Raw genomic sequence first — 14,918 nt, 5'->3', positions numbered from 1 at the left:
AATATGTGTATAATAAAAAATAAAAATTATATTGAAATGTGTCAATTCAATGTAATTCTTATTAACTAAGTTGCTCATGCTCAGCACGCAGCCGTACACCTATAATAGTAAAACAATTTTGTATAATTAAAAATATTATACTCATTCATTACATACTTAACGAGCATATGTTCTTAAACAAAATGTAATGCATTTTAAAAATTACAACCAGAGAAACACATATGAGTAATAATAAAAATTACGATAATTTAATAACATAAAAGTATAATACTAACATACAAGTATGAAATGGTGTCAGCTAAACGGTTAAAAATTCATTAAAAACAATACAGTACAAGTTTTGAAATTCCCATATGTAGAATTAAATAGAATATACGTATTACTAAAAATTTCAAGAACATATGGCTAAAGAAAAAACCTAAATGAAGTCCATGGGGAACACCAGAAAAAAAAAATAACGAGATGAATGAAATGAGATTTTTACAATTTGAGTGCAATTATGAATAATCTTAGGGTAAAAACTAATTATTAAAAAAATCATTATTAGTGTTACTTTTTGATTTATCCACAGCTTGAGATTCTTCTAATTTCTTGAACTTCATTTTGATTTTATCTTCTGGTATCTTTTCTTTCATCCTTTTGATGAAATTGTCTATACTTAAACAATATGCGCGGTTGACTATTGAATTATCACATGTTGGACAATTTTGATTATCCACTATCCATCTATCAATGCATAATTCACAAAACATGTGCGAGCAGCCCAGCAAAATTGGCTAAATCAAAGTAAAGAAAAAAATAATATTAAATAAAAAAGTTATAGCTATTCTGCGAAAATCTAGATCATTTTAATTTTTAATTGAATCTAATTTATATACATATAAAGTTATTGAAAATTATTGAATATTTACCCTTATGAATACTCGTAAACAAATAAGGCATTTGTAATCTTCGTCATTCAACCGCATCATATTAAATTCATCTATAAACTTAGCATTCTTTCTCTCTTGCCAATTTAATTGATTGCTAAGTGTATCAACTGATGTTTCAAGCAAATTAATTTTTTTGATAAGCTTTTTATTTTTATTTCTCAATTGTAACAAATCTTTGAAAAAAAATAAAAAATGAATTTACATAATATAATATAAATAAATATTATTTTCTTGCCTTTTATTGATGATTTTTTTGGATGTATTTGATTTATATTCTGAGCAGAATTTAAAGCTGAATGTGCATTTGATCTGAAAATAAATAGTATAAATCAAAAATATAATACATATAATACAATGATTATAATAATAACTTAATTTTGTGAAAAATGTACTTGATAGTCAATGTCTGCTGAACATTTTGATGTAATTGTTGATGTTTACTGCTTGCTACAACATTAAAAGATAAAATGGGGAATTCATCATCGAGTTTTATTAAGTAAAATACAAAGATTATATTATTATCAATTAATTTTATTGTTATAATATTTTTAGCCATAATTGATTTAAATGTACAAATAAAAAAAAAATACTTAAGTCATATATAATATTTTTCCATAGTTTCATATCTATTAATTGAATTAATATATTGTAAAGATAATTACAACATTTGACATGTTACTATTTTATCACAACCAATTTATTATTATTAAAGTATATGATTACTCACAATATGATGGCTTTTCATGTCTATTCCAACATTTATCTCCAAACCGACAAGATTTTTGCAGGTAAAATTTACATACATGGTTGTCAGGGTTCATATTGCTACAAAGGTATATTGTTAACAGTTGCTGAAAACAGTTTTAAAATTAAATTTTAAAGTATGCCAAAAATAAAATTGACAACAAAAAATCAGTTTCAATTAGAACAGTTTAAACAATATAATATTCACAATGTGCATAATGTTTATTCATTACCAGAAAAAATGTCCATCAATTTAATGATAGATGTAAATTTTTAATTTTTTTTATTTGTGTTTTTACATGGTTGAAATTTCAATTGTAAATAGAATAGATAGATCATTATAATGCAACATTCAGATAAACTTAATTGATTTATAACGTTTGAATGTTATCAACAAGAGGAACTTTTAAAATGAACGTAGTTATACTAAAGAATAATAATTGATAGGAATGTTAATGTGGAACTCTCAGTCGAAGAAGTTTGAAACGATGAACCTGGTAATATAATCTATCCATATAGTGGTTTTACAAATTTTAAAACTACAGTTGTATAATTACAGACCACTATAAATAATGCTGTAAAACAAATTGAAAATAAACATGCATTTTTCTAACTCTACTATGTCGGTACGGTGGTTGCACGTTATTCTACACAGTTTCACCCAAAAAATGTCACACCACCCGTGTACCAGACGATTGTTAAGTACACATGTATTATAGTTTTTCATACCTGAAACTTTTGATCGTAGCAACGGCTCTTCCGTACTTCTGGACAACAAGGTTGTGGGTGACGTGCACGAGACTGTAGCGTTTTGGACGCTAAAAATAAAACAAAAATGTCATTAATATTTTATCCACATGATATTAAATAGTATTTTATTATAATAATTGTTATTATTATTTATAAACTATTGCGGTAATAATAATATTATTATATTCACCTGAACACCTGAATTACAACAACGAACACTTGACGTTATTAAATATGCACACTGACAAGTGCCTATACTGAGTACGTACCTGTGGTATGATGGCGGTTAAAGGGTCAGTCTCCGTTACGGAACAATCTGACGGGGAGATGACCAGCAAAAGACTGTACTGTACTGAGGAGGATAACTGGCAACCGCTGAACTGCCAAACGCCGAAACGCGCCTGTTGTAGTTGCTACCAAAACTAGTCCTGCTACATCGCCCGACCCGTTCCCACCACACGACTCTCCGCGGTATCCATCTTTAGCGTTGGCGTCCGAAGACCGACCGAGTCGGTAGCGAAACGCGCTACATAATAAATTACTGTCAACTGTGGTTAGTGATTACAAAATCAATATTTTACTTTTTATTAAATTTTTTCTATTTCTTATTTATTTTATCGATTAAAAAGATTATACACACATTTTATTTTTGTCTTAAATATTTCACATGTTACAATGATAAGCGATAACAATTACAATATTGTAATATTAGTCAGATCGTTTTTCATTCTAATATTATTTTTCGAATTTTTCACTTGGTCATTTTGGGTCGATTTTCTTATTGTTTGTGAAGATATAGCCTCGTGCGAAAAAAATTTTTTTTAGTTTGGATAACATAAGAAATCTATTGATTAAAAATCAAAAATAACGCTGTTATATTTCACGATTCAGCATAGGCACATTATTTTATTCACACGATTCCACACAAAATGACAGAAGCGTTGTTTAAAAAATAAAAATGTTATTTAAAAACAGTGTTAGACATGACATAACATTGATGTATGATAATTATTTTATAATAAATCAAATCAAACCACTATCATTCAATTTTTATCACAAGTGACACAACTTGACACTCGATATCAGCAGAAAATATTGTAATCAATTATCATAATTTGTATCATAATTATTAAGTTTTCGATTTTTGTATACTTTTTGGCAACACGATTGCGTACTTGCGTATACTTGTAGATGGGTTAAAAGTAAAAAAAAAATTAACACGATTTTGTATGCAATTGTATGCAACGTTGTAAAATTTACTAATTTCATCGTATTATACATTTATACCTAATAAATATCGAATACATGTATAGACGTACAGTTCTATAATAATTCATAAAAAAAAATTGTAATGGATAGTATAAAATGGTATCGTAAACTGAGGCTCTGCTAAGAATCCAAATAAAAGACCAATACAATGTTTCTAAAATATCTGTCAGCGTATAATTAGTGGCGTACCGTGGGTCTAGGACATTTCGGCGCGAAGATATATCGGCGTTGGAAATTTCGGCGCGAGGAAATTTCAGCGTGGCGTTAATTTTTTTGAATTAACTATTATTACGATGAAAAATAATCGTAATAAAATCGTCAATAGTGCAATACTACCAAATATAGTTGTTATTGTGTAACGTAAAAACCGACTGTATATCTATATAGGTAAGATAAAGGTATAGGTTATTAACCCACAGCAGTTAAGATAAATTTATGAATATGTATACGTATATAGCGTATCAACTATAAAGCAAACAGTGTAATCCAGAATCTTTATCTTCAGATTATCTTTAGAAGATAATTATATAGGTCAAACATTTTTAAAGTATTATTAATTCATTTTTTAAAAATAATTATAAAACCATTAGGTATCATAATATTATGCATATTTTAACCATATAAAATAAAAATATTATTAAACATATAAAACTTTATTGTTATATTATTTATTTTGTATTTTTAAAATTTATGTGGGTTAATAACCTACACCTTTATCTTACCCATATAATCGGTTTTTACGTTACACGATAACAGTTATATTTGGTAGGATTGCACTATTGACGATTTTATTACGATTATTTTTCATAATAGTAAAAGTTAATTTAAAAAAAAAACGCCGCGCCGAAATTTCCAGCGCCGTTATATTTTCGAGCCGAAACAGCCGTGCCGAAATGTCCGATTCCCCGTACCATGGTTTGTCTCAAATGTGTTCTTAAATTACTTTAAATCAACGAAAATGCTGCTCTTCTCTACAATTACTTAGTACTTACACGCCAAACTTTAAGATAATAAAAACCAACTGATCAACGAGCTAGCATCATTCACACTAATGTGATACGTATTTATATAAAAAAAGTTAGAAATTCGCAAATGTGAACCATATTTTTAAGATTCAAATAATATATATATATAATATAAATACTTACTTATATAATACATGTTAATATTTAAAAGTTATCGATTTTCTCAATTTATTTGTTGATAATGAATAATAGTAAATACTTAAATAGCAGTAGTTTACATTATTATGAAAAATTATTTTTATTGAAGTAATAATTATTATTTTCAGTAAGAACTGCAGTAGAATAAATTTTCCATGAAATGATGTAATGCTCTTGTGGAGAGGGAATCGTGGTACTGAGTGAATATGTGGATGATACAGCAATTAAAATGTTGTTGTGTCACTCGATAAAAGTTTGCACCACGGTTAAGGTATTGGACAAATTAATTAAATATCTTAATATTCAAAATTATATTTCCCACTACACGAATTGTTAAATGCTAATGCAAATAGGGTTGTCAGATTGATTATATAAATAAATTTTTTAAATGAAACATAGATTTAGCAAACTTAAATTCTGCATTGACGAATTCAAACATAATATAGCAACATACATATACATAGGTTTATTCAACATCTGAAATAGTACCTAATAAAGTACAATACACTACTACCTGCAGAATAACACTGTTTTAAATTGTAGTATTGAAGATCACACGAGTCGCAAAGCACAAGTTGAACAATTAATTTATCAATACACGATTTTGAAATTTATTATCATTTATTTATAAAGTAGATTATTACATATACGGTAAATTTAATTAAAATGACTGAATTTTTGGACTTCAATATTTATTGAAATAACAGTTAAATTTTTTAATTTTTAAGTATTTATATTATGATTTCAATACTTTGGATTGTTTATGAAGTTAAAGCTGTTCGAGCTGTTTAGTTAAAGAATGTCTCGTGGCAATAAAAACTTTTTATTCCAATTATGAATATTCCTTTTTTACCGAGATTAATTTTTTTTTAAATTGTTAAAAAGATGTAAATTATTGAAATTGAAATTAAAAATGAGTTGTTTCTGATTACTCGTGATAAACTAGCAAAGATAATAATATAGACTTATTTAAATATAACCAAATTAAATTAATTTTTAAACTTTTAATGTTATTTTAAGGGCTAAAAAAGTTCAAAGGGATTTAAATGAATTATTTGTTAATCTAAATGTATGAATAAAATTTGTTACATTATAATGAATGCAACTTTTTTAGATAATTGTTTTTTTTTTGTTTTGAAAAATCCTTAACATAACATTTGATATTGGTGTAAGACCATAAACTAACAGAGCTTTAGGCACGTTTCACATGGACGCGTATCATACGCGAGCGTTTTTAGTTTACATTGATTGAGTTCATACGCGCCATCGTTGGAGTAGCGCGGTATGTATTTAACCAATATAACTGAAAACGCGCACTTACGATACATCGCGTATGTGAAACAGGCCATAGTCTATTCAAAATGAGAAACACAGTCGGCGGCCGACTACTGCGCATGCACAATTTCTAACATATCTCTCACTCGATCACTTTCGTAGAATAAATTAAGGAAACTATTAAGTATTTACTTGTGGTAATAATCCCTGGGCTCATAACTCTTTCACTTTTTCGGTCATCATTAGATCAACCAAACAGTTGTGAGCATCTTTAATGTTGCCTTGACAAAATGCACACAAGCCAATATGTGCCATGGTACGGTTATAAAGAATCTATAATTTAATTAAAAAACATCATTTAATATAAGTTGGATGATACCAGTCTTCTTCAAAAATATGCCAACTTTAATTATTATATAATACATACCTGAATGGCAGGTAATAATTTGACAAATATTTTTTTTCTGACAGATGGAGAATTTGTGTGCTATAACAAGTAATTTGCAACAACAATGATTTTAATTAAGTTAATTATAGATACAATTCGTGGAACACATTGAGGACACCAGGACACGCATAGATGAAATGCGTGGTTTTTGCTAAATAGGTTAATAAATACCATAGAGGAATAAATTTGATAATCTGAATATTGTTTACAACTTAGATCATTAAATGATTTAAGGTTTACAATCTTGAATTTGCAAAATTTATGTTATGACCGTGGCAAATAACTAATTAGATAGGTATGATCACATGTTTACTGATACGCACTACGCACACCCCTCACCAGACCCCGTCCCGTAACAGTTCTCGGTTTCATAATTTATTGGACACTAGCGGCCCGTGAATCTCGGGTGAAATACCCTAGGACGGAAACACGACTTACTTGGGAGAAATTCTAGTAATCAAAAATTAAGTTTTGTGTGAAGGTGGGTGATAACGATGTTTGCGAAGTTCGTTCCACCATTGATTATACAATATTGTTTAATCAATGGTATTATTTTATTAATCAATAGCAAGTATACGCATTGATTGTACTATGATACATCTGTTAAGTAACTATTATTCTTCATATAATATGTATATCAAAAAAATAAATTTATTAATTTAAAAATAGTGCTTTTATACAATAAAAAATTATGTTTTATTAGGAAGCTATTAGCATATATTGTCTCCATCTTACTAACATACAACATGCAAATTTACATTCATTCAAATTTAGTTTATGTTGTTAATTTTAATATTAATTAAATTTACTAATTATCAAACTTAAAGATCTAGGGCATTTCATACGGTTTTATTGATATTATTTTGTATAATTTTATAGTGAGATATGAGTATTTTTTAAAAATCTAGCTAAAACTCATTAAGAGAACACTTTATGAGTGTAGAATAAGATAAAACACAAATATTAATACATAAAATATAAAATATTTCAAAAAATTAATTTTAAAGTTTAAAATTGTATAATCATTGTTTTATTTATATCCCGATATAACTAAATTTTGATAAAACAATAAGATTTCCTAGATTCCTTGAAAGTCATTATTGTCAAATTTCACTGTATTTATTTTTATGAATAGATACTGTTTAAAATTAATATTATTTTATATTTATTATAAATATAAGTAATATTTAAATTTATAATTAATATTTAAGTCATCAATAGTTAAATACTAATTATTATTTATATATTTGCTTAGTTCAGGATCATGAACGTGCCCATTCATATCTAAACTGCCAACTACCTATGTCATGAACTTTGTTTTGGGCTTGCTTAAGACATCTGCACACATGACTGTGTGCATTTATGTCTAGATTTATAAATGTTGGACCCTACAGGTGTTATAAATGAAAAAATTGATAACGTGCCAATTTTTAGAAAACGAAAGTAGTACAAAAGCAGTAAAAAAAGTTAGCAAAGAAATTGAAGAGGATGTTATTGAACCCAAATCTAAAACTGGTACCAAATTATTATTAATATTACTAATATTTTATGCTGTTAATTGAATAATTTAAACGATGACTAGGTAACTTATACAAATTTTAAATCAAATTCAAATATTAAATTATCTATTAATAAATAACATTAAAAAATAAAATTTGATGTTTTAATGCTTATATTATATTTCATCATAGTTGTATTAGTCGTTGAAGTCATTATTAATAACAACCAATCACGACAATTTGTTGCAAATGACTCTACATTATTTACGTTGGAGTAAATGGTACCAGGTATAGACCATTGATATTCATGAATATTTAATAAATTGTTAGTACATATCAACTAATAATTTTGTATTTGTTAAATATGTTAAGCTTATATATATTTTCTGATTCTGGTAATCATGTATCAATGATACAAGGTATTTGTAATTTTGGGGCTCCCAAGCATATATTTTGTCACAATGATCCACAACATTTGGAAGAACTATTAATGTACATTGATAAGGCTATACCTAAGATAGTTGTATTTGAAACAATTTACTCTATGACCGGTGTAATATGTACACTCAAAAAGCTTTGCGAGGTAAATAATAAATACTGTCAATGGTAAAATTAAAATTTTTTTATATTTTATAACAATATTATAAGCTTGTTCAACTGTTTGTAGATATATCATAAATAAGAAGCGTTGACGTGTGTAGACAAAGTTCATGCTATTGGTTTGTACGGAGATCATGATGCTGGTCTAATGAATCAAATGGAAATTATACCTGGCACATCGAATTGTTATACAAATAAGCCAATAGCAAAAATGTACACAATGTATAACTTATTATTTTATATTTTTTTTTTAGGTAAAGCTTAGGACACGCTTGTGGAAGACATGCTTGATGTCTGGGTATTACTTGGCATTCTTCTTAAAGCTGTAAGGAATCAATATTATTTTTGTTAAAAGACAATTCTTTATTATATTACATGTTTATTGAAAATTGATCCATTGATTATTGTTTTTTCAGATTCACTATAGTATGCAAACCTCTGTGTACCCGAATCAGCAACCATAATATACAAAATAACTGTAGAATTACTATGCCTGGCTCCCAATTGTTATCAGTTAGTTAATGCCTCAACTTAAAATCAGTATTCCTGGTCATATGTCATATTTTAAAAAACTAAATCTTAAACTTTTATTTTGATTTTAAATCTTTGGCAATGGATAAACATTTTTATTTTTCTTAATATTTGTTGGTATTTATACATATGATCTGCCTGATCTGGGGATTGTCTGCTTAATTAATAATAGTTCTGAAACTTCAATATTTCCAATAGTTCAGTACGAAAGATGCAATTCATTGTTCTTATGATACATTAATATGCCAAATTATGTTACTTACTAAAATTTACACTCTAAATTTTTTTTTGATGATTGATCTCAAATATATAGAAGTAAATTCTATGAGTTTTTATTGTTACAGTAGTTCTGTCATTATTATTTTTTTATTATATAAATTTACAAAATTGTTCTGTTCTCTCATTGCAGTAACTAAAATATAGTCATTATATAAAACTATATTATGCTTTGTTTTTACTGTGAAAATAGTTGTATGAGTGAATAAACTTAATACCGATAATATGTTAAATGGATAAACATTAATGTTATGTTATTTCTCAGTATTATTTTATCAATCAATAGCAAGTATACACATTGATTGTACTATGATACATCCGTTAAGTAACTTTAGGTCACTTAATGTGGTTCTGAATATTTATTTACAGTTTATGATCTTTAATGATTATTGATCAAGGTACGTTTAAGTAATATTTGTTCTCAATTATGATACGTTTAGATAAAATAAAATAAATTGTTTGAAAGACAAACATTTGTGGAATCGTTTAGAATCAATGGTTTTCAACCCTTTTAAAATTGTGGAACCTATAAAAAAAAAATAAAAAAAACCTTAAACTTTTTATAAAATGTGCATGTCACATTAATCCATGTAATATATAAAATATATACATATATTATGTAGAAAATAGTAACACGGCATACTGCTTGGACTTTTACGGCACACAGGTTGAAAACGACTTATATCAAAGATAAAAATGTAGGAATAATGTATATTGTATACGATTATACGAAATATTGCAACTAAGGTGACTGATCCGTTGATAAGGTATCGCATCTTACCGCCTACATGATTATCGTGCACTAGTAATGAAGCACTAGGTATACCTGTTAAAATATAAATTACCTTATGTCCAGCCACTAAAAAAGTGACAACTAGGTACCCAAATTATTATGACTAGAACTATGCCTGTTAGAAATTACATATATTCTGTATATTGTAAAATAAAGCTTTCAATTACACAAAAGTGTGAATGTTTAATTTTCACTATTTTATTAGGTATATATTTATACAATGAAAGAATCCGTTTGAATATATATAGCTAATACATTCTTAATAATATATGACTAATAACATTAATTCGTAATTGTTATTATAATTATGTCTATTATTTTAATATTTACATAAGTTCTTCTTAAAACTAGGTAACACAAATTTTTATTTCTAATATAAAAGTTTATAAAAAAAATAATAGAAATCGTTGTTTGGAATTCTTAATATTCTATAAAAATTGAAAACTATAATAATTTCAAATTTGTCACATAAATATTTAGCAAATTTATTGCACCACACAGCATAAACTATAATAAATTTTTTGACTTGTTTAAATAAATAAAAAAAACAATTAAAATCGTATTCTTTAATATAGCTTACAATCACTAATAATTAGTCTATGTCCCATTATTGATATTTTATCATAAGTCATGATAGAATCAAGTTACTAATTTTATTACGAGTATAGGAATAATAATAATTTAAAATAATATAAAATATGTACTATGTGTATTAAAAATATAAAAAAAATTAAAATTATATTGAAATGTATCCATTTAATGTAATTCTTATTAACTCAAGTTGTTCACGTTCAGCACGCAGTAGTAAACCTATAATAATAAAACAATTTTGTACGATTAAAAATAATAAATGTATTTATTAATATTTTTATGGTATATTCAATAAACGTATCCTCTTTAACAAAATGTAATATATATATTAATAAAAACTATGATAATAATTTAATAACATAAAAGTATGAAATAGTGTCAGATAAACAATTAAACATTTTTTTAAAAACAACAGTATAAGTTTTAAAATTCACACGTGTAGAAATACAAAAAAATGAATGAAAGGGAATTTTATTGACTAATACCAGGATTTTTTACCTTAATAATATTCCTATTTAAAAAAGCTAACATCCCGAATGATTTATTCTGGATTATTACAATTAATTTTGAAGCTCAAAATATATTCAAAATATATCCTTTTAATTGAGTGAACTGTTGATAGAAGACAATTTTATATTATTTTAGATTAGGATTAAGTACATGACTATATGAAACTTTTCAATATTTAAAAAAGACAATTTTTTTATTCCATAAAAATTTAAAAAGATTAATTTGAAAATTTAGTTTTAATCTCGCTAAACATTTTGGCATCATTAGTAAAAGAAAAAAAATATTGAATAGAAAAAAGAATAAAATATAATATGAGTATCATTGGAAATTTCAAGAATAAAAAGTGAAAGAGAACCTAAACAAAGTCCTTGGGGAACACCGGAAAAATAGTTAGATGAATGTAGCCAGATTTTTAAAATTTGAATGCGATTAGATAGGAATCGGAAAATAACGATAAATCATGTTAAAAACTAAAGGTAAACTTATCATACTAATTTAATCGAGAAATGTAAACAAATATTAGGTTGAATAGTATTATAATAATTATTAATAGTAATATACAGAAATATCAGGAATCGAAAAATCATGTAAAGTAACACAGTTAAAGGAAAAATTATAACCATCATAATCGATGAATGTAAAATATAAGGTTGAAAAACATTATTCAAATTAATAGTAATGTTACTTTTTGGTTTATCCTCATCACGGGATGCTTTTAATTTACTGAACTTCATTTTGACTTCATGTGGCATCCGTTCTATCATTCTATTGATAATGTTACCCGCATTTGAACAATATGTATAGTCGATTATTCGACACCGACATATTGGACACTGGTCGTTTTGCTCTAACAATTTGTAAATACACCATTCACAAAACATGTGCGAGCAATTCAGCAATGTTGGCTAAATCGAAAATTAATAAGATAAATTATTAAACCATTACCTTAATTCTAAGATTAATTTAATTCTTAATTGTATCTTTTAACGTATATAGTTCTAGAAAATAATTAAATTTTTACCGTTATGAATACTTCAAAACAAACAGGGCATTTGTAATCTTCATCATACAACTGCATACTATTAAATTCATTGATGAGCTTAGCATTCTCTTTCCTTTGCTCCTCTAATTGTTCGTGAAGTGAACTCACTAATATTTCAAGCATATTCACTTTTTCGACAAGATTTTTATTTTCACTTAGCAGTTCAAACGAATCTTTGAAAAAAAAAATTATCTCTATTTATACTATCTGTTATAATAATATTATAAATAAGTACGAGTATAATTTTAGGTAGTCATTGTCTTACCTTGTGCTGGTGGTTTATTTGATGATTTTTTTGGACGTTTTTGTTTTACATTTTGAGCAGAATTTAAAGGTGCATGTGCAATTGGTCTGAAAATAAATGATTTAAATAAAAATATAACGGTTATAATTATAACTTAATTTTGTGAAAAATTTACTCTTTTGTCAATGTCTGGGGAATATTTTTATGTTTTTGTTGATGCTTGCTGCTTGATGCAACTTCAAAAGTTAGAACAGGCAGTTCTTCATCAAGTTTTGCTAAGGAAAATATAAGGATTAAATTATTATAAATTATTGTTAAATGTTAAAATATTTTTAACTATAATTGTTTTGAAAGTACAAGTGAAAAAAAAAATGCCAAAGTCCTATGTGTTGTTTTAAATAGCTCATATAGTCAGATACATATTATACACTGTTATTTCTCTGTAATTTATTATCCGTTAATTGAATTGAAATATTGTAAAGATGATTACGTTTAACAAGTTACAATTTTATCACAACCAATTTTTTATTACTTGAAATAAAATTATTATTTAAGTATATGATTACTCACGATATGATGGCTTTTCATGTCTATTAAAACATTTATCTCCAAATCGACATGATTTTCGCAGGTAAAATCGGCACACATCACGGTTATCGGGATTCATTTTGCTGCAAAGGTGTGTTGTTAACAGTTACTGAAAACAGTTTTAAAATCAAATTTTAAATTATCCTGGAAAGAAAATTGACAGCAACACATAAGTTTCAATTAGAACAGTTTAAACAATATAATATTCACTACAAATGCATAAGGTTTACTATCAGCAAAAATGTCCATCAACTCAATGATATAGTTATAAAGCTTTAATTTTTCTAATTGTAGGTTTTTTACGCGGTTTAAAACTGTTGACTAAAATGCTATTTACAAATATCTATTCTGAGTACACACCTGCGAAATGATAGTGACGATGTGTTGTTGACAGTCTGGGCGGTGGTTGGAGGGTTGGTCGTTGCCGCAGAACAAACCGACGAAGATATTACCAGCAAAATGACGGTGCTGAGGACGACTGACGAACGTCAAAACGCGCCGGTTGCGTTTACTGACAAAAACTGGTCCTCATAGATCGCCCGACCCACTCCCACCTCCAAGCGGAATCTTGTAGCGTCGACGTCGTCGTCAGAATCCTAATCGACCGCGAGTCTGTGGCGAAACGCGCTATATCAATAATATGATAAGTGATAACAAAATACATTTTAAAATTTTTACTTTTTTATTACATTTTTTCGATATTTTTAATTTATTTTACAACTTTTCACACACATTTTACATTATTTTTTTTTTAAGTTTTGTTGAATTGATATTTTTAATGCTCTTTATGTACCTAAATTATTATATACAAAACGTAGAAAATATTAGTACCTAGATCCTTACGTCGATCTCAATAAAAAATATCTTAATATAATAAACTTACAAATACAAAAAATACTATTTTAATAATTTGGATAAAAAAAATTCAAGATATCAAAAAAAAAACTAGCCAAATTGATTATTAAGTTAACAAGATTATTTAAACTTTAAATGTTATTGTTATTAAAACATGAATTTCATTTACTCGATATATCGCAAAATTTCAAGTGAATAATGTGAGTTTTTTTACTTTAATAATACTACACTAAGTAAGAATAGTTCATATTATATAGGTATTTTATGTATGTATAAATAGATTTTTTTCCATTAAAATAAATAAGTCAACGTTAGATGGCTGTATTTATTTTAGTCTCTTTCAAGTAAAACTCAAAAATAAGTAAAAAATATAAAAACTACACTAGATAATTATGTCACTGAATTATTTCAGTAAAGATGTAATTCATGTATTTCATCCATCTATTCAACTTTCATTTTAAGAATGTCAATTATTATAAATGTCTTTACCGATAATGTATATAACATATTGTTAATGACGTTAATGTGTGTTTTGTTTGCTTTTAATCGTGTACGAAATAGGTCCCATTAGACTTTTAGATATTTAAGGTATTTACTGTAGTATTATAATAATGGTCTTGCCTATAAAAAAAAAATATAATGATAAAAGACGAAATTATAATGTAATAGGCTGAAGTAATTGGATTGTAAATAAATTAATAAATATTTCATTTTCCAAATAAAAATATCAAATATTTATAATAACAATATTGTTATATAAGCATTTAAATTTTGAATTTTGATGAAATTTACAAATTTCTCAAAAAAA

General features: G+C 26.4%; 1 protein-coding gene and 1 long non-coding RNA gene across 2 annotated transcripts; both read right to left on the bottom strand.

Annotated features, from left to right (window-relative positions):
• Window positions 1–1,303: 1,303 nt before the first annotated feature.
• LOC113559068 lies at window positions 1,304–2,753 on the bottom strand. The gene is made up of 4 exons (XR_003405819.1): window positions 2,617–2,753; window positions 2,406–2,494; window positions 1,660–1,783; window positions 1,304–1,379 (listed from the first exon to the last, which is right to left on the bottom strand). It is a non-coding gene; the product is annotated as an uncharacterized LOC113559068 (long non-coding RNA).
• A 3,593-nt stretch (window positions 2,754–6,346) lies between these two features.
• LOC113558143 (E3 ubiquitin-protein ligase RNF8-like) lies at window positions 6,347–13,334 on the bottom strand. Its single transcript, XM_026963650.1, has 8 exons — window positions 13,238–13,334; window positions 12,843–12,942; window positions 12,689–12,774; window positions 12,403–12,596; window positions 12,067–12,286; window positions 6,753–6,775; window positions 6,561–6,620; window positions 6,347–6,466 (listed from the first exon to the last, which is right to left on the bottom strand). Exons 1-8 carry the CDS (start codon window positions 13,332–13,334, stop codon window positions 6,347–6,349), a joined length of 900 nt encoding a protein of 299 aa, XP_026819451.1.
• Between the last annotated feature and the right edge of the window lie 1,584 nt (window positions 13,335–14,918).

This window comes from Rhopalosiphum maidis, chromosome 3, assembly GCF_003676215.2.
Source record: "Rhopalosiphum maidis isolate BTI-1 chromosome 3, ASM367621v3, whole genome shotgun sequence".
In the NCBI taxonomy this organism is placed as follows: domain Eukaryota; kingdom Metazoa; phylum Arthropoda; class Insecta; order Hemiptera; family Aphididae; genus Rhopalosiphum; species Rhopalosiphum maidis.
This window is presented reverse-complemented; position numbering and strand designations above follow the sequence as displayed.